The sequence below is a fragment of the Salmo trutta genome, unplaced genomic scaffold (assembly GCF_901001165.1).
Source record: "Salmo trutta unplaced genomic scaffold, fSalTru1.1, whole genome shotgun sequence".
Classification (NCBI taxonomy): Eukaryota; Metazoa; Chordata; class Actinopteri; order Salmoniformes; family Salmonidae; genus Salmo; species Salmo trutta.
Window position 1 is genome coordinate 610,202 of NW_021822189.1, and position 18,291 is coordinate 628,492.

The window sequence follows — 18,291 nt, forward strand, 5'->3', positions numbered from 1 at the left end:
GGGGGGTCCCTCTGGTCACGATTAACACCTGGGCTGTGTACTAGCTAGGACACTGACATTCTAAAATGATAAATCCAAAGGGTATCAGGTCACACAGATGTAATTTGGTCTTGATTAGGCCAATTCCAAAACTTTTCTTTGCTATTAGTTAACTTAATATATATGAGCATAAATATGATACTTTAAGTTTGTAATATTGATGGGCACCAAAATTAAGTCAATTTCTGCTTGATAACTGGTATGTGAAATTGCATTGGTTGTTGTTGTAAATTTACATTTCTATGCAATTTATGTTACACACAAATGCTATCTTATCTCCTTGATGCTTGAGCTTTATTTTCTGAAAATATTTAGGATGTTCAACACTTACAGACCAGATTATATATTCATGAAAACAGAGTGACGCAAGTCTCTCCAGTGTGTGAGAACAGTACAGTACAGTGTGTGTGTGTGTGTGTGTGTGTGTGTGTGTGTGTGTGTGTGTGTGTGTGTGTGTGTGTGAGAGAGAGAAATTGAGCCTCAGTTCTGAGGTAGAGACACTGACTATTCATAATATGTTACAGAATTCTAGTGAAGTAACCCTTTTGGACCTCACTATCTGAAGAACTCCGGGTTCAGTGAATCATCACTTCTACCTCTAATCAGCAACCATAGGATTCATTCATTCTCCTTAGATGCCAGGTTAGAGTTACTAACTAATGTTGTGTCATGGTCTATGGACCCCCTGAAGTAGCCTTGCCCCCCCCTGGCCACCCCATGTATTAAACTCTAGTTCCGCTGAGGCAGAGGGTACGTCTAGGCCACGGGGGCCATTGGGCAGACAGGCAGAGGGTACGTCTAGGCCACGGGGGCCATTGGGTAGACAGGCAGAGGGTACGTCTAGGCCACGTTGGGCAGACAGGCAGAGGGTACGTCTAGGCCACGTTGGGCAGACAGGCAGAGGGTACGTCTGCTGGAGTGAGTATGATAAGCATCTCGATCCAACGACTAGGCAATGTTTGACTCACCCGTTTCTCTCTCTTCCTGTTCTTTGCCCCAAAGGAAGGAGACGTATTCCCGGGCTGAATCTGCGGACTCATCGCTCTCTCTCTCTCTCTCTATTTAGTTTTGTTCATTAACACAGGCGGTCGGAGGACCCGCCACGCCGGACACAGAGTGACCCACCAATTACCTGAGGCCTTTCAGTTGAATTTCTCACCTCTCCTTTCCCCTAACCTCTATTAAATAACTAGCTTGTTTTGAGCACCACAAATCAGTCCCCAGCCGTCTTAATTTATTGTGAGTTTCACCTCTGACTACCCTGGACTGCCACGCGAACGTGTGCACACGCACACATACACACACACACATACACACAGAGAGAGCTTCTGTAGGAATGAGGAGAGTACAATGGATGGTTTCTCCTTCACTCCCCCAGGGTAGTCTGGGTAGTGGAGTCCTTGAGGCAGTAGATCTGCTTCTGTCAATCAGGCTTTGGCTCCTCCCACGGCAGTGATCAACCAATCATGAGGCAGCAGAGGCAAAGACTGTTGAGTGGTTTCCCACTCCTGAGAGCTGATTGGTCAAGAGAGGAAAGGGGAGGAGTTAGCAGGCTGCTGTAAAGAGTAGACCAGAGAGAGAGAGGGAGAGGTAGGGAGGCAGGCCGGTATTCACTGGGCAGTACTGGGCGTGGCTGTAGAATGGGTTGCCAGGGAAACCGTGGAGGAGGAGGAAGTGATGGCTCGTGGGGCCTGACACCTGGAACAGGAAGATGATATGACATCACACACAGGAACAGGATATGGAATCACACAGGGACAGGATATGACATATACCAGAGGAGCAGGTGAAGAGGTGAGAATAGAGACAGCCAATAGGAGAACATGCCAGACAGCAGACTGTGTGAGGCATCATAGTGTCTGTGATCATTTTGAAGTAGTTAAATATCTTCTTCATGACTGGCTGATCCCTCCTGATGACCTGGACATGACTCCAACAGGGTCACCAGGAGGGATCAGCCAATGGAGTTGGAAGTCCCACCCAGTTGACTACATTAAAATAGTGGAAGCCATCAATGGCGCTGCCCATGCTAATATGGCCTGTTGGCCACTAGAGGCATCTATCATTGTCTATGGTGTGTGTCTCACCAGGAGCGTGACTTGCGGACGCGTGTGACTCTCTCCCTGTAGGGGGCGTTGTCTGTGGGAGAGGGGCTACAGTTAGGCCCCACCTCTGAGGGCCAGTGGTCCAATGAGACTGTGGTGGGAGGACTCATGTCCAGCTCCAGGAACATGATGTTCTCAGCCTACACACACACACACACACACACACACACACACAAGGAAACAGAGCAGTCAGGTCATTTTAGCTGTACAGCAGCAGGGTAGGGCCAGGGGCCAGGGTAGGGCCAGGGGCCAGGGTAGGGTGGGTCAGGGTAGGATCAGGGTAGGGTCAGGGGCCAGGGTAGGGTCAGGGGCCAGGGTAGGGCCAGGGACCAGGGTAGAGGACAGGTTTCAGGGTAGTGTCAGGGGCCAGGGTAGGGTCAGGTTAGGGTCAGGGGCCAGGGTAGGGCCAGGGTAGGGTCAGGGGCCATGGTACGGTCAGGGGCCAGAGTAGGGTCAGGGGCCAGAGTAGGGTCAGGGGCCAGGGTCGGGTCAGGGGTCAGGGTACGGTCAGGGGTCAGGGTACGGTCAGGGGCCAGCGTAGGGAGGGGGGCCAGGGTAGGGACAGGGTAGTGTCAGCGGCCAGGGTAGGGGACAGGGGCCAGGGTAGGGCTCAGGGTAGGGGGTAGGGTAGTGTCAGCGGCCAGGGTAGGATCCAGGGGCCAGGGTAGGGTAGGGAACAGGGTAGGGTCAGGGGCCAGGGTATGGGGCAGGGTAGGGGGCAGGGTAGTGTCAGCGGCCAGGGTAGGCGACAGGGGCCAAGGTAGGGGAAGGGGAGGGTAGTGTCAGCGACCAGGGTAGGGGTAAGGGTAGGGTCAGGGGCCAGGGTAGCGTCAGGGGCCAGGGTATGGGGCAGGGTAGGGGACAGGGTAGGGTCAGCGGCCAGGGTAGGGGAGGGTAGGGTCAGCGGCCAGGGTAGGGGAAGGGTAGGGTCAGCGGCCAGGGTAGGGGTAAGGGGAGGGTAAGCGGCCAGGGTAGGGGTAGTGTAGAGTCAGCGGCCAGGGTAGGGGGCAGGGGCCAGGGTCACTTCCATAGAATTGTATGGTCACGCCCACACTGTACATCAGGTTCAGTACTTCACCATCATCACGTCACACTGTGCCATGTCACCAAATTATAATCTTCATATCAACCTGGCTAGATTGTTTCAGTTCTGTTTGCAAGGATGCATCCGCCGACGTAGGCTGCTTCGACTGCAGCCGTGTTTTGATCAGCCAGGGTAGGCTGCGTCGACTACAGCCGTGTTTTGATCAGCCAGGGTAGGCTGCGTCGACTACAGCCGTGTTTTGATCAGCCAGGGTAGGCTGCGTCGACTACAGCCGTGTTTTGATCAGCCAGGGTAGGCTGCGTCGACTACAGCCGTGTTTTGATCTACATCAGCCAGCGTAGGCTGCATCAACTACAGCCGTGTTTTGATCTACATCAGCCAGGGTAGGCTGCGTCGACTACAGCCGTGTTTTGATCTACATCAGCCAGCGTAGGCTGCGTCGACTACAGCCGTGTTTTGATCTATATCCAGGATTATTAGGGACATCGTTATTCTGCCACAGCATGGAAACAGCATGGAAACATTTCACAATAATGGTATTATACTCAGTGTCAGCCGTGTTTCTATTGGTCAGTCACCTGGATCGGCTCGTACCACAACCACACTACACGATAAAGGCAGATCTGTCCGAACTAATAGTTAAATCAGCAGACTCACTGGACCAGGAGCCAAGACATAGTTAAATCAGCAGACTCAATGGACCAGGAGCCAAGACATAGTTAAATCAGCAGACTCAATGGACCAGGAGCCAAGACACAGTTAAATCAGCAGACTCACTGGACCAGGAGCCAAGACATAGTTAAATCAGCAGACTCATTGGACCAGGAGCCAAGACATAGTTAAATCAGCAGACTCATTGGACCAGGAGCCAAGACATCCCACAATCGTTTACGACCTAAGAATTTGCCCTCGACGTGTAAATTTGGTTTGGGACAACTTTGAATGGTTGATATCCCAGGTGTATATGTGCTGTGCCTGGGGAAGAGGTTATACAACTACTGACCATGTGCATTCCCTCCATCACTCTCCTACCCGGTATCTGGAGTGGGCTCCCATCGCTAAGGCGACCCGTGCGTACTGGCTGATTGGCCGTTTGTATCCGACTGCCGAGGCTAGTCTCTTCTTCATCTGACTGAACCGACAGAGAATAGAACATAGAAAATGTAATTTAACATATATAATATTACAGAAGTATTCTAACAATTCAAAAGGTCCCAGATGGACACTCACGGATACAGAAAGTACCTTGTTCTCCACACAGCAAGACCCTGCTTTGTCTTGGTTTTAGACTGCAATCTGTAGGTCATGTACTGTCAGCCTGTCAACTGTCAGCCTGTCTACTGTCAGCCTGTCTACTGCCAGCCTGTCTACTGTCAACCTGTCTATCGGCCTGTCTACTGTCGGCCTGTCTACTGTCGGCCTGTCTACTGTCGGCCTGTCAGCCTGTCTACTGTCAGCCTGTCAGGCTGTCTACTGTCGGCCTGTCTACTGTCAGCCTGTCTACTGTCAGCCTGTCTACTGTCAGCCTGTCTACTGTCAGCCTGTCTACTGTCAGCCTGTCAGCCTGTCTACTGTCAGCCTGTCTACTGTCAGCCTGTCAGCCTGTCTACTGTCAGCCTGTCAGCCTGTCTACTGTCAGCCTGTCTACTGTCAGCCTGTCAGCTGTCAGCCTGTCAGCCTGTCTACTGTCAGCCTGTCTACTGTCAGCCTGTCTATTGTCAGCCTGTCTACTGTCAGCCTGTCTACTGTCAGCCTGTCAGCCTGTCTACTGTCAGCCTGTCAGCCTGTCTACTGTCAGCCTGTCAGCCTGTCTACTGTCAGCCTGTCAGCCTGTCTACTGTCAGCCTGTCTACTGTCAGCCTGTCAGCGTGTCTACTGTCTACTGTCAGCCTGTCTACTGTCAGCCTGTCAGCCTGTCTACTGTCAGCCTGTCTACTGTCGGCCTGTCTACTGTCGGCCTGTCTACTGTCGGCCTGTCTACTGTCGGCCTGTCTACTGTCAGCCTGTCAGCCTGTCTACTGTCAACCTGTCTACTGTCAACCTGTCTACTGTCAACCTGTCTACTGCCAGCCTGTCTACTGTCAGCCTGTCTACTGTCAGCCTGTCAGCCTGTCTACTGTCAGCCTGTCTACTGTCAGCCTGTCTACTGTCAGCCTGTCAGCCTGTCTACTGTCAGCCTGTCTACTGACAGCCTGTCTACTGACAGCCTGTCAGCCTGTCTACTGTCAGCCTGTCTACTGTCAGCCTGTCTACTGTCAGCATGTCAGCCTGTCTACTGTCAGCCTGTCAGCCTGTCTACTGTCAGCCTGTCTACTGTCAGCCTGTCTACTGTCAGCCTGTCAGCCTGTCTACTGTCAGCCTGTATACTGTCAGCCTGTATACTGTCAACCTGTCTACTGTCAACCTGTCTACTGCCAGCCTGTCTACTGTCAACCTGTCTACTGTCAGCCTGTCTACTGTCAGCCTGTCTACTGTCAGCCTGTCAGCCTGTCTACTGTCAGCCTGTCTACTGACAGCCTGTCAGCCTGTCTACTGTCAGCCTGTCAGCCTGTCTACTGACAGCCTGTCTACTGTCAGCCTGTCTACTGTCAGCCTGTCTACTGTCAGCCTGTCTACTGTCAGCCTGTCAGCCTGTCTACTGTCAGCCTGTCAGCCTGTCTACTGTCAGCCTGTCTACTGTCAGCCTGTCTACTGTCAGCCTGTCTACTGTCAGCCTGTCAGCCTGTCTACTGTCAGCCTGTCTACTGTCAGCCTGTCTACTGTCAGCCTGTGCACGTGGCCCAGACTGCCAAATATTAGTTCATAGTCATACCCATGGCTGTTCAATCGTGAGTCACACAGACAGACACACACACACACACACACCGACACACACACACAGATCCACACACCCAGGCCCACAGATACAGACACACCCAGACCCCCAGATACAGACCCCCACACCCAGACCCCAGACCCCCAGATACAGACACACCCAGACCCCCACACCCAGACCCCAGACACCCAGACCCACACCCCCAGACACCCCCAGAACCCCAGACCCCCACACCCAGACCCCCACACCCCCCCACACACCCCCAGACCTTTCGGAGGGGGGGAGGAGTTGGAACTTCCACTGGTCCTCCTCAGGGTCATAGGTCAGTCTGTTCATGATCTTATTCTTCTCCTCCGGAGGAATGAAGTTCTCTGTGATCAGATACCTACACACACACACACACACACACACACACACACACACACACACACACACACACACACACACACACACACACACACACACACACACACACACACACACACACACACACACACACACACACACAGGAAGGAGAATATATACTTTTGAACAGCTGACTGTAATCACATCATATATGTGTGCGTGTCTGTGTGTGTGTGTGTGTGTGTGTGTGTGTGTGTGTGTGTGTGTATCTGATCTTACTTGAACCTGAGTTCTCTGGTGAGGTCGTTCTGCGTCTGCTCCAACTCCTGTCGACCCCTGACGTGCTCATCATTAACGTCCTGGATCTCAGCCTTCACACTCTGCAGCTTAGCATAGAGCTACAACCAGTAGAACAGACACAATGTAGCTTAGCATAGAGCTACAACCAGTAGAACAGACACACTGCAGCTTAGCATAGAGCTACAACCAGTAGAACAGACACTGCAGCTTAGCATAGAGCTACAACACAGTAGAACAGACACACTGCAGCTTAGCATAGAGCCACAACCAGTAGAACAGACACACTGCAGCTTAGCATAGAGCTACAACACAGTAGAACAGACACACTGCAGCTTAGCATAGAGCTACAACACAGTAGAACAGACACACTGCAGCTTAGCTTAGAGCTACAACACAGTAGAACAGACACACTGCAGCTTAGCATAGAGCTACAACACAGTAGAACAGACACACTGCAGCTTAGCATAGAGCTACAACACAGTAGAACAGACACTGCAGCTTAGCATAGAGCTACAACACAGTAGAACAGACACACTGCAGCTTAGCATAGAGCTACAACACAGTAGAACAGACACACTGCAGCTTAGCATAGAGCTACAACAGATGGAATAGACACACTAAAGCTTAGCATAGAGCTACAGCAGATAGATAGAGCTACAACAGATAACTTTTTTGTCACTTCAACAACAATACAATCAATGACAAACAATACAGCGTTTTAAGTCTCACCTTCTTGAGCTTCTTGGTCTTGGCCTCCACTTCCTGTTGCAGCGAGGAGAATGTTTCTCTGAGTTCTAGAGTCTCTTCATCCTGAACCATCACCTGCTGCAAAATCTCCCTCTCTCTACGACTCTACAAAACAAACACAACTTTATTAACATCTCCCTCTCTCTATGACTCTACAATACAAACACAACTTTATTAACATCTCCCTCTCTCTACAATACAAACACAACTTTATTAACATCTCCCTCTCTCTACAACTCTACAATACAAACACAACTTTATTAACATCTCCCTCTCTCTACGACTCTACAATACAAACACAACTTTATTAACATCTCCCTCTCTCTACGACTCTACAATACAAACACAACTTTATTAACATCTCCCTCTCTCTACGACTCTACAATACAAACACAACTTTATTAACATCTCCCTCTCTCTAGGACTCTACAATACAAACACAACTTTATTAACATCTCCCTCTCTCTACGACTCTACAATACAAACACAACTTTATTAACATCTCCCTCTCTCTACGACTCTACAATACAAACACAACTTTATTAACATCTCCCTCTCTCTACAACACAAACACAACTTTATTAACATCTCGCTCTCTCTACAACACAAACACAACTTTATCAACATCTCCCTCTCTCTACAACTTTACAATACAAACAACTTTATTAACATCACCCTCTCTCTACATCTCTATAATAGTATTTCTTGCAGTAAAATTAGACACCAAATGTTAATTTTGTCTCGGGAATAGGAGTACAGAAATATGATTTCTTTCTTTCAGTATCTAAAGACAATTTGAAAATTTCAACCACACAAAAATATGCATCCGACCAAGACAAACTGAAATCTTATCAGTTCATGTTGGACCGTTTTCACAGGTTTTCATTTCCTTGAAATTGGTCAAACTGATGTCATCTTTATATTTTGCAGGGACAATCTTTCAACTGTTTTAGAGATAGGCTATTGCATTTTCTCCCAGGTCCCTACATAATCTTCAAGCAGAAATGGAATAGAAAACTTTACCGAAGTCAACTAGATTAGGCTTATTATTGATGTATTCATTCTATCGATTTATTATATTATTCTGGTAAGTAACGCTTTATTTCGTCTTCTACTGCAACAAGTAGTGACAGAAGAGAAGCTGCTTAGGTCTAATTATAGACAAATGGCATGTTGGAAATTAAATGCTCTAATTAAAATTCTCTAAAACAGAGGTGAAAGTAGCCTGAGTAGAGATGAGTGGCAAGGACCAAGCAGACAGCAGTGGAAACCCAGGGTTAGGGTAAGTATTTACTGTAGAGAGGATGAACATGCGCAGGGAGCCTACTTTTTAAGTGATTTGTTTGACTCTAAACAGGTTTCCATCCAACCTTTTTACACGCGTAAAGTACAAGTCGAATAGAAAATGTCACGACAGTGTCACGTATACTCTCTCTCTCCGGCCTCTAGGTCATCAGGCTACTGATTACCCTGCACACCTGTCACCATCGTCAAGCGCACCAGTGCCTCATGACCCTCACCTGGACTCCATCACCTCCTTGATTATCTTCCCTCTATCTGTCACTCCCCTTGGTTCTTTCCTCAGGTGTTATTGACTCTGTTTTCATGTCGGTGTGTTTGTGGTTTGTGTTTAAGTTATTAAAACATTCACTCCCCTTGGTTCTTTCCTCAGGCGTTATTGACTCCGTTTCATGTTGATGCGTTGTTTATGTTTTGTTTATTTATTAAAACACTCACTCCCTGAACTTGCTTCCCAACTCTCAGCACATTCATGACAGACAGGCCTGATGGAAACACAACAAAACAAAATACGCTAGGCAACATAGGACCTTTTTGTGTTGGTAAAATTAATTAAGTAAGAAATGTGGTGGAAACGCCTTCACGCGCAAAAATGTATATAATAACCATCATATGGAAGTAAACTTGGAGTCACGCGATGACATGTGTTGTCCTCTCACAACGACTGGGGAAACCATGCAGTTTACTAGGCTACAGATGAAATAAGTTAAGAGCTTGATGCTCGTTTCAATAAATATCGAGGGTCTTATTCTGGTGACATGATCATCGATGCTTGACTGCCATTTAAATAAAAATAATTTTGCTTTTGTCCATAATAATCTCATCATGTAGACTATACCCACACTATCTGCCAGCTGTTAGCTACAGCACAGGTACCAATACCAGAGAGGGAACACTTCCTATATAACACAACATTCTGACTAGAGGGCATGTCCCAGAGAGGGAACACTTCCTATATAACACAACATGTACCAATACCAGAGAGGGAACACTTCCTATATAACACAACATTCTTAGCGACAAAACCATCAGTAGAGTTGAAAATGAGATGGAAACCATTTAACTTGTAGGTTATTGCTACTAGGTCATCACAGCATTTTATCCACAACAAGTCAATTTGATGGAAACATCTTTGGTGGGAAAATGCTCATATTGTTTATATGCAGATTTTAAAATATTTGCATGAAAACTTGTCGCCATTTGGATGGAAAACTACCAGATGAAAACAGGTTGTGTTGATGTTCATAATAAAGTGCTGTCTACTAGGAGGTACCTGCTCAGCGATCTCTTGTCTGCGTTTCTCCAGGGTCTTCTGCTGTTCGTTGGTGTGATCCATAATGTTCCTTCCTCCAACCAGCAGCTTGCTCTCCATCGCCTAGCAACCACAACACACACACACACACACACCGTCAGCCTCCGACACACACACACACACACACACACACACACACACACACACACACACACACCCCGTCAGCCTCCGACACACACTGTTGTAGTTAAGCCCTGACTATGACATACTGACCCTTACATTCTATATACTGACCCCTACATTCTACATACTGACCCCTACATTCTACATACTGACCCTTACATTCTACATACTGACCCCTACATTCTATATACTGACCCCTACATTCTACATCCTGACCCCTACATTCTACATACTGACCCTTACATTCTACATACTGACCCCTACATTCTACATACGGACCCCTACATTCTATATACTGACCCCTACATTCTACATACTGACCCCTACATTCTACATACTGACCCCTACATTCTATATACTGACCCCTACATTCTATATACTGACCCCTACATTCTACATACTGACCCCTACATTCTACATACTGACCCCTACATTCTACATACTGACCCCTACATTCTACATACTGACCCCTACATTCTACATACTGACCCCTACATTCTATATACTGACCCCTACATTCTACATACTGACCCTTACATTCTATATACTGACCCCTACATTCTATATACTGACCCCTACATTCTATATACTGACCCCTACATTCTACATACTGACCCTTACATTCTATATACTGACCCCTACATTCTACATACTGACCCCTACATTCTACATACTGACCCCTACATTCTACATACTGACCCCTACATTCTACATACTGACCCCTACATTCTACATACTGACCCCTACATTCTACATACTGACCCCTACATTCTATATACTGACCCCTACATTCTACATACTGACCCCTACATTCTACATACTGACCCCTACATTCTACATAACGACTGAGTGAGAGAGAAGAGAGATACTGTATAACATACTAATGGAGAGAAGAGAGATACTGTATAACATACTAATGGAGAGAAGAGAGATACTGTATAACATACTAATGGAGAGAAGAGAGATACTGTATAACATACTAATGGAGAGAAGAGAGATACTGTATAACATACTAATGGAGAGAAGAGAGATACTGTATAACATACTAATGGAGAGAAGAGAGATACTGTATAACATACTAATGGAGAGAAGAAAGATACTGTATAACATACTAATCGAGAGAAGAGAGATACTGTATAACATACTAATGGAGAGAAGAGAGATACTGTATAACATACTAATGGAGAGAAGAGAGATACTGTATAACATACTAATGGAGAGATCAGAGGTACCATACTGTACAGCAGATCGTAAATGAAAGGTTCTTTGTTTTGTACTGCCCTTTGTGTGTGTGTGTGTGTGTGTGTGTGTGTGACTGTGCAATTTGCAGCCCTTTTTGTTCTGTCACAGTGCTTTAGCATCAGTAAAAGGCCCATTCATCTCTTCACACACACACACACACACACACACACACACACACACACACACACACACACACACACACACACACACACACACACACACACACACACACAAACACATACACTGTACTCTGCCTGACAACCTCTCTCCACGCTACAGCCAGTGAGCCTGTCATAGCCTGTTACAGCCTGTTATAACCTGTTATAGTCTGTTATAGCCTGTTATAGTCTGTTATAATCTGTTATAGTCTGTTATAACCTGTTATAGCCTGTTAGTCTGTTATAACCTGTTATAGTCTGTTATAGCCTGTTATAGGCTGTTACAGCCTGTTATACCCTGTTATAGCCTGTTATAGCCTGTTATAGCCTGTTATAGCCTGTTATAACCTGTTATAGTCTGTTATAGCCTGTTATAATCTGTTATAGTCTGTTATAACCTGTTATAGTCTGTTATAGCCTGTTATAGTCTGTTATAATCTGTTATAGTCTGTTATAACCTGTTATAGGCTGTTACAGCCTGTTATACCCTGTTATAGTCTGTTATAGCCTGTTATAGCCTGTTAGTCTGTTATAACCTGTTATAGTCTGTTGTAGCCTGTTATAGTCTGTTATAGCCTGTTATAATCTGTTATATTCTGTTATATTCTGTTAAGCCTGTTAGTCTGTTATAACCTGTTATAGTCTGTTATAGCCTGTTATAGCCTGTTACAGCCTGTTATAGTCTGTTATAGCCTGTTATAATCTGTTATAGTCTGTTATAATCTGTTATAGTCTGTTATAGTCTGTTATAGCCTGTTAGTCTGTTATAGCCTGTTATAATCTGTTATAGTCTGTTCTAACCTGTTATAGCCTGTTATAACCTGTTATAGTCTGTTATAGCCTGTTAAAGTCTGTTATAATCTGTTATAGTCTGTTACAGCCTGTTAATCTGTTATAACCTGTTATAGTCTGTTATAGTCTGTTATTTCCTGTTATAGCCTGTTAAATCCTGTTATAGCCTGTTATAACAGTGGCGCAGCGGTCTAAGGCACTGCATCTCAGTGCAAGAGGTGTCACTACAGTCCCTGGTTCGAATCCAGGCTGTATCACATCCGGACGTAATTGGGAGTCCCATAGTGCGGCGCACAATTGGCCCATTGTCGTCCGGGTTAGGCCGTCATTGTAAATAAGAATATGTTCTTAACTGACTTGCCTAGTTAAATAAAGGTTAAATAAAAAATACAAAAATTATAAATAGCCTATTATAGTCTGCAACAGCCTGTTATAGCCTGTTATAGCCTGTTATATAGCCTGTTATAGCCTGTTTCTTTGCCATTCTCAGTGCAGGTGGTACATAAAGCGTTCATTGCACGCAGTCAGGGTATATGCAACAGTCTGGGCCGCCTGGCTCGTTGCGAACTAATTTGCCAGAATTTTATGTAAGTATGACATAACACTGAAGGTTGTGCAATGTAACAGGAATAATGTTTTGTTTTCGAGATGATAGTTTCCGGATTCGACCATATTAATGACCTAAGGCTCGTGTTTCTGTGTGTTATTATGTTATAATTAAGTCTATGATTTGATAGAGCAGTCTGACTGAGTGGTGGTAGGCACCAGCAGGCTCGTAAGCATTCATTCAAACAGCCCTTTCCTGCGTTTTGCCAGCAGCCCTTCGCAATGCATTGCGCTGTTTATGACTTCAAGCCTGTCAACTCTCAAGATTAGGCTGGTGTAACCGATGTGAAATGGCTAGCTAGTTAGCCGGGTGCACGCTAATAGCCTTTCAAACGTCACTCGCTCTGAGACTTGGAGTAGTTTTTTCCCTTCCTCTGCATGGGTAACGCTGCTTCGAGGGTGGCTGTTGTCGATGTGTTCCTGGTTCGAGCCCAGGTAGGAGCGAGGAGAGGGACGGAAGCTATATTGCTACACTGGCAATACTAAAGTGCCTATAAGAACATCCAATAGTCAAAGGTATATGAAATACAAATCGTATAGAGAGAAATAGTCCTATAATAACTACAACCTAAAACTTCTTACCTGGGAATATTGAAGACTCATGTTAAAAGGAACCACCAGCTTTCATATGTTCTCATGTTCTGAGCAAGGAATTTAAACGTTAGCTTTTTTTACATGGCACATATTGCACTTTTACTTTCTTCCCCAACACTTCGTTTTTGCATTATTTAAATCAAATTGAACATGTTTCATTATTTATTTGAGGCTAAATTGATTTTATATTGATGTATTATATTAAGTTAAAATAAGTGTTCATTCAGTATTGTTGTAATTGTCATTATTACAAATAAATGAATAATGGTAAAAAAAAAAATCGGCCGAGTAATCGGTAGCGGTTCGTTTGGTCCCCCAATAATCGGCATCGAAAAATCATAATCGGTCGACCTCTAGTCACTGGTATACTTTTATTTATAAAGCCATTTGAGGTTTACTACCATTTTATTTGGGCAATTCTATTGTTCAGAAATGTGGTGGGTACTCTCTTCGTTCGCAGGACGTTATCCTGCTAACTGTTCCAAATGTCCGAACTGAATTTGGATAAAGGGCTTTTATGTACTCTGCCATTCAAAAGTTTGGGGTCACTTAGAAATGTCCTTGTTTTTGTCGATTAAAATAACATAAAATTGATCAGAAATACAGTGTAGACATTGTTAATGTTGTAAATGACTACTGTAGCTGGAAACGGCAGATTTTTTATGGAATATCTACATAGGCGTACAGAGGCCCATTATCAGCAACCATCACTCTTGTGTTCCAAAGACACGTTGTGTTGGCTAATCCACGTGTATCATTTTAAAAGGCTAATTGATCATTAAAAAACCCTTTTACAATTATGTTAGCACAGCTGAAAACTGTTGTCCTGATTAAAGAAGCAAGAAATCTGGCCTTCTTTAGACTAGTTGAGTATCTGGAGCATCAGCATTTGTGGGTTCGATTACAGGCTCAGAATGGCCAGAAACAAATAACTTTTCTGAAACACGTCAGTCTATTCTTGTTCTGTAAACAGAACAGAACAGCGCAAACTGGCCCTAACCAGACTAGAAAGAGGAGTGGGAGGCCCCGGTGCACAACTGAGCAAGAGGACAAGTACATTAGAGTGTCTAGTTTGAGAAACAGACGCCTCACAAATCCTCAACTGGCAGCTTCATTAAATAGTACCCACAAAACACCAGTCTCAACGTCAACAGTGAAGAGGTGACTCTGGGATGCTGGCCTTCTAGGCAGAGTTCCTCTGTCCAGTGTCTGTGTTCTTTTGCCCATCTTAATATTCTTTCATTTTTTGGCCAGTCTGAAATATGGCTTTTTCTTTGCAACTCAACACACAGCTGATTGTGTAGAGCATGCTGACAGATGACGATGTGTCTCTCTCTCTCTCTCTCTCTCTCTCTCTCTCTCAACAAAAGTGAAATAGGCAATCACATACTAAAGGGTTGGTTGGGGCTGAGGGAAGGAGAAATCCAGCAGGCAGGAAGGAAACAGCAGGAGGGGAGGAGGGTGAGAGAGGAAGGGGAGACGAGCCGAGCAGAAGAGGAAGGGAGGAGGGAGGGATAAATACTATACTATATGTGTGTGTGTGTGTACCTTGTACTTGGCAGTCAACTGCTCGGTGGTGTCCCGCTCCTTCCTCAGATCTCCCATCATTATCTCCTTCTCTCCCAGAAGCCTCTGCTTCTCCACAGCCAATAGTGATCCATCTTCTCTGATGGCCTCCTTCTCCTCTTCCAGCCTCTCCTCCTGCAGCTTCCTCTCCTTCTCCACCTCCTCTTCTCCCTCCTCATCCCCTTCTCCGTCACAGCCTTCCTCCTTCCTGTGTTTGCCCCTCCCTTCCCTGTGGCTGAGCTGTGCACGGAGCCGTGCAATCTCCTTCTGGAACTCTCTGAGCAGGGCGTCTTTAGGGTCTTCGTTAACTCTTGGCTGGTTCTTGATGTTCTTAGCTCTGTTAGCATAGCGGAGAGTGGTGAGGGTCTCCTCGTAGTGTTGGGGGGCGGGGCCTAGCGTAGCCACCATCACCGTCTTGGCATTCCCTCCCAGAGAGTCCTGTAATAACCGGGTCAGTTTAGAGTCCCGGTACGGAACGTGGCCGCTACGCCCGTCTGCCAGGGCTGAGATCACGTTGCCTAGCGCCGACAGAGACAGATTGATCTTAGCGGCCTCCTTCAGGCGTTCTCCGTGGACGCCCGTCTTGGCCTGCCGCTCGCTGCCCGCCAGGTCAACCAGGTTGAGCCGGCCAACCCTGATGTGCTGCCGTCCGTCCGGCCCCGTCTGGGAACACTCCACCGTGATGAGGAACAGGGTGTGGGAACGGGAAGAGTGTTCGTTCATATCTGTCGCTCCCACCGAGCGCACCTGGTTCCCTACGTTCATCAGCTCCTCTATCTCCTTCACGCTCTTACACACGCACGACGTCAGGTCACGCACATACACCCCGCTCTCCGGGCTCTCTCTCAGCTCCAGGGTGTGGGGGGGCTGGGTGTGCACGTTGGGGACATGAGGGGCGTGCACGTTGGGATCCAGAAGATCCCTGATCTCCTCTCGGTAGATCTCCAGGTAAGAGGCTCTGACCAGGTACTGGCGGTCGGCGGCGGAGCGGGAGATCTGGGTGAAGACGTGTTCGAAGGCGTTGGGGATGACGCCCCGCCTCTCTGGCTCTAGCCACGCCCCCTGCATGGTGTAGGTCTTTCCGGTGCCCGTCTGGCCGTAGGCAAAGATGGTTCCGTTAAACCCATCCAGGACTGAGTGGATAAGCGGGCGTACCGTCTCATCGTACAGGTCACGTTGTTTAGACGATGCGTCATACACAGAGTCGAACGTAAACGTCTTCTGCGGCTCGCTGGGCAGAGCGCGAGGGTTCCGTAAGACCACCTGACCCCGATGTACGTCCATCTCTACGATTCCGCCCTTTCCTCCTGGTGTCCCGGTAACACCAGCTGCCTCTTTCCGGTTTAACGGGCGACAGCGAACCACAACCTTCACCGTCTCACTACTCTTTACCTTAGACATCTGAAGTGGCTTTCAGTTAACTATTATTAGAGATTTATAGAAATGAACATTTGTTATTATCAGTTAATCTCTTTCTCCTTACTGGACACTGTTCTTGCTGGTATTTACCAGGTAATGATCCTACTGGGATAATGTAGCTTGCTGTATCACTTGGTGGCCTAGTACTGAATTTAACACAATGGTGCTAAAGAAGCAAATTCATAGGCCTACCATGTTATTATCAGGTCACTATTAATGAACTTACTAGTTATTTGTGTAGTCAAACAGTAAAATATAGAGTAGATAACAGAGTAATACATGAGTCCTATCTGACTGGATGATAACAGCGTAACACTGAACACCAGGCCTCTAGTCCTGCCATGCTAACGACAAATTAGCTTGTTTACAAATAACATTAAAATTAGCCTATTTATCAATAATATTAATAATCAGAATCTGTCGTCGGTCCCACAGTTAAAATATTAGTGCATTTATTCGTATCATTCTGTCTCTATCTATTTTTATCTTCAATCTCTCTGGCAGAATCCCCACCTGGCCATCTCATATAGATTATTATACAATAATGTTGTAGATATTTTATTCTCATTCTTTAACCAATCCATCAGTGTGTTTCTCACCGTCAACAATATGATTTAATCCACAGAACGGCTTGCGTTAACTAGCGGTATTAAACACACCTCACTGGGTTAGATCAATAATCACGACGGTTCCGTTGAGGTCCCAGTGCATTCTGTCCGTTTGTCTGTCCGTTAACCGGGGAGTTCATTCGCTAATAAAGCCAGCTCCGCCTTCACACGTCCCGGTCAATAAAAACACATACCAACGGGTTTTCATCCTGCCTCGGTGCCCGGAGATACAGCCCGATGCTCTCGTACCGCAGATGAGATGCTACGGCTCCATTAAAGAACTGAGAGCGAGTTTCAGGATGAACAGAGAGGAGACAAACACATCATTACCTCATTCAGCTACACCCACTGCAGAACGCAATGACGGGACCATGGGGGGACCATTTCCCATGGGACCATGGGAAATTGAGTTTTTTTATTATTAAGTCAAATCAAATTTATTGGACGCATTCACAGATTTGCATACGTTACCGCAGGTGCAGCTAAATGTTTATGTTTCTACATCTAACAGTTCGGTAATAATACCTAGTAATACAAAACAATATACACATAATTCAAACAATGTAAATTAAGAAATGAAGAAATATTAGAAGGAGCAATTTCAGAGTCCGGAATAATGAGCAATTAGAGAACCTTTTACTTTTTACACATTTTGTTACATTACAGCCTTATTCTAAAATTGATTAAATCGTTTTTTTCCTTCATCAATCTACAGTCGTGGCCAAACGTTTTGAGAATGACACAAATATACATTTTCACAAAGTCTGCTGCCTCAGTTTGTATGATGGCAGTTTGCATATACTCCAGAATGTTATGAAGAGTGATCAGATGAATTGCAATTAATTGCAAAGTCCCTCTTTGCCGTGCAAATAAACTAAATCCCCAAAAAACATTTCCACTGCATTTCAGCCCTGCCACAAAAGGACCAGCTGACATGTCAGTGATTCTCTTGTTAACACAGGTGTGAGTGTTGACGAGGCTGGAGATCACTATGTCATGCTGATTGAGTTCTAGTAACAGACTGGAAGCTTCAAAAGGAGGGTGGTGCTTGGAATCATTGTTCTTCCTCTGTCAACATTTACATTTTACATTTAAGTCATTTAGCAGACGCTCTTATCCAGAGCGACTTACAAATTGGTGCATTCACCTTATGATATCCAGTGGAACAACCACTTT

At 45.9% G+C, this 18,291-nt stretch overlaps 1 protein-coding gene across 2 annotated transcripts; it reads right to left on the minus strand.

Annotated features, from left to right (window-relative positions):
• Nucleotides 1-311: 311 nt before the first annotated feature.
• LOC115180828 (kinesin-like protein KIF3C) lies at nt 312-17,448 on the minus strand. Of its 2 annotated transcripts, XM_029742984.1 has the most exons (8): nt 15,071-17,448; nt 9,969-10,070; nt 7,379-7,501; nt 6,629-6,747; nt 6,273-6,389; nt 4,222-4,321; nt 2,127-2,284; nt 312-1,737 (listed from the first exon to the last, which is right to left on the minus strand). In XM_029742984.1, exons 1-8 carry the CDS (start codon nt 16,487-16,489, stop codon nt 1,650-1,652), a joined length of 2,226 nt encoding a protein of 741 aa, XP_029598844.1. In that variant the 5' UTR covers nt 16,490-17,448; the 3' UTR covers nt 312-1,649. The 2 variants fall into 2 exon arrangements, with proteins under 2 accessions (XP_029598844.1, XP_029598845.1); XM_029742985.1 differs by lacking the exon at nt 312-1,737 and having other exon boundaries at nt 2,197-2,284; nt 4,193-4,321.
• Nucleotides 17,449-18,291: the final 843 nt, after the last annotated feature.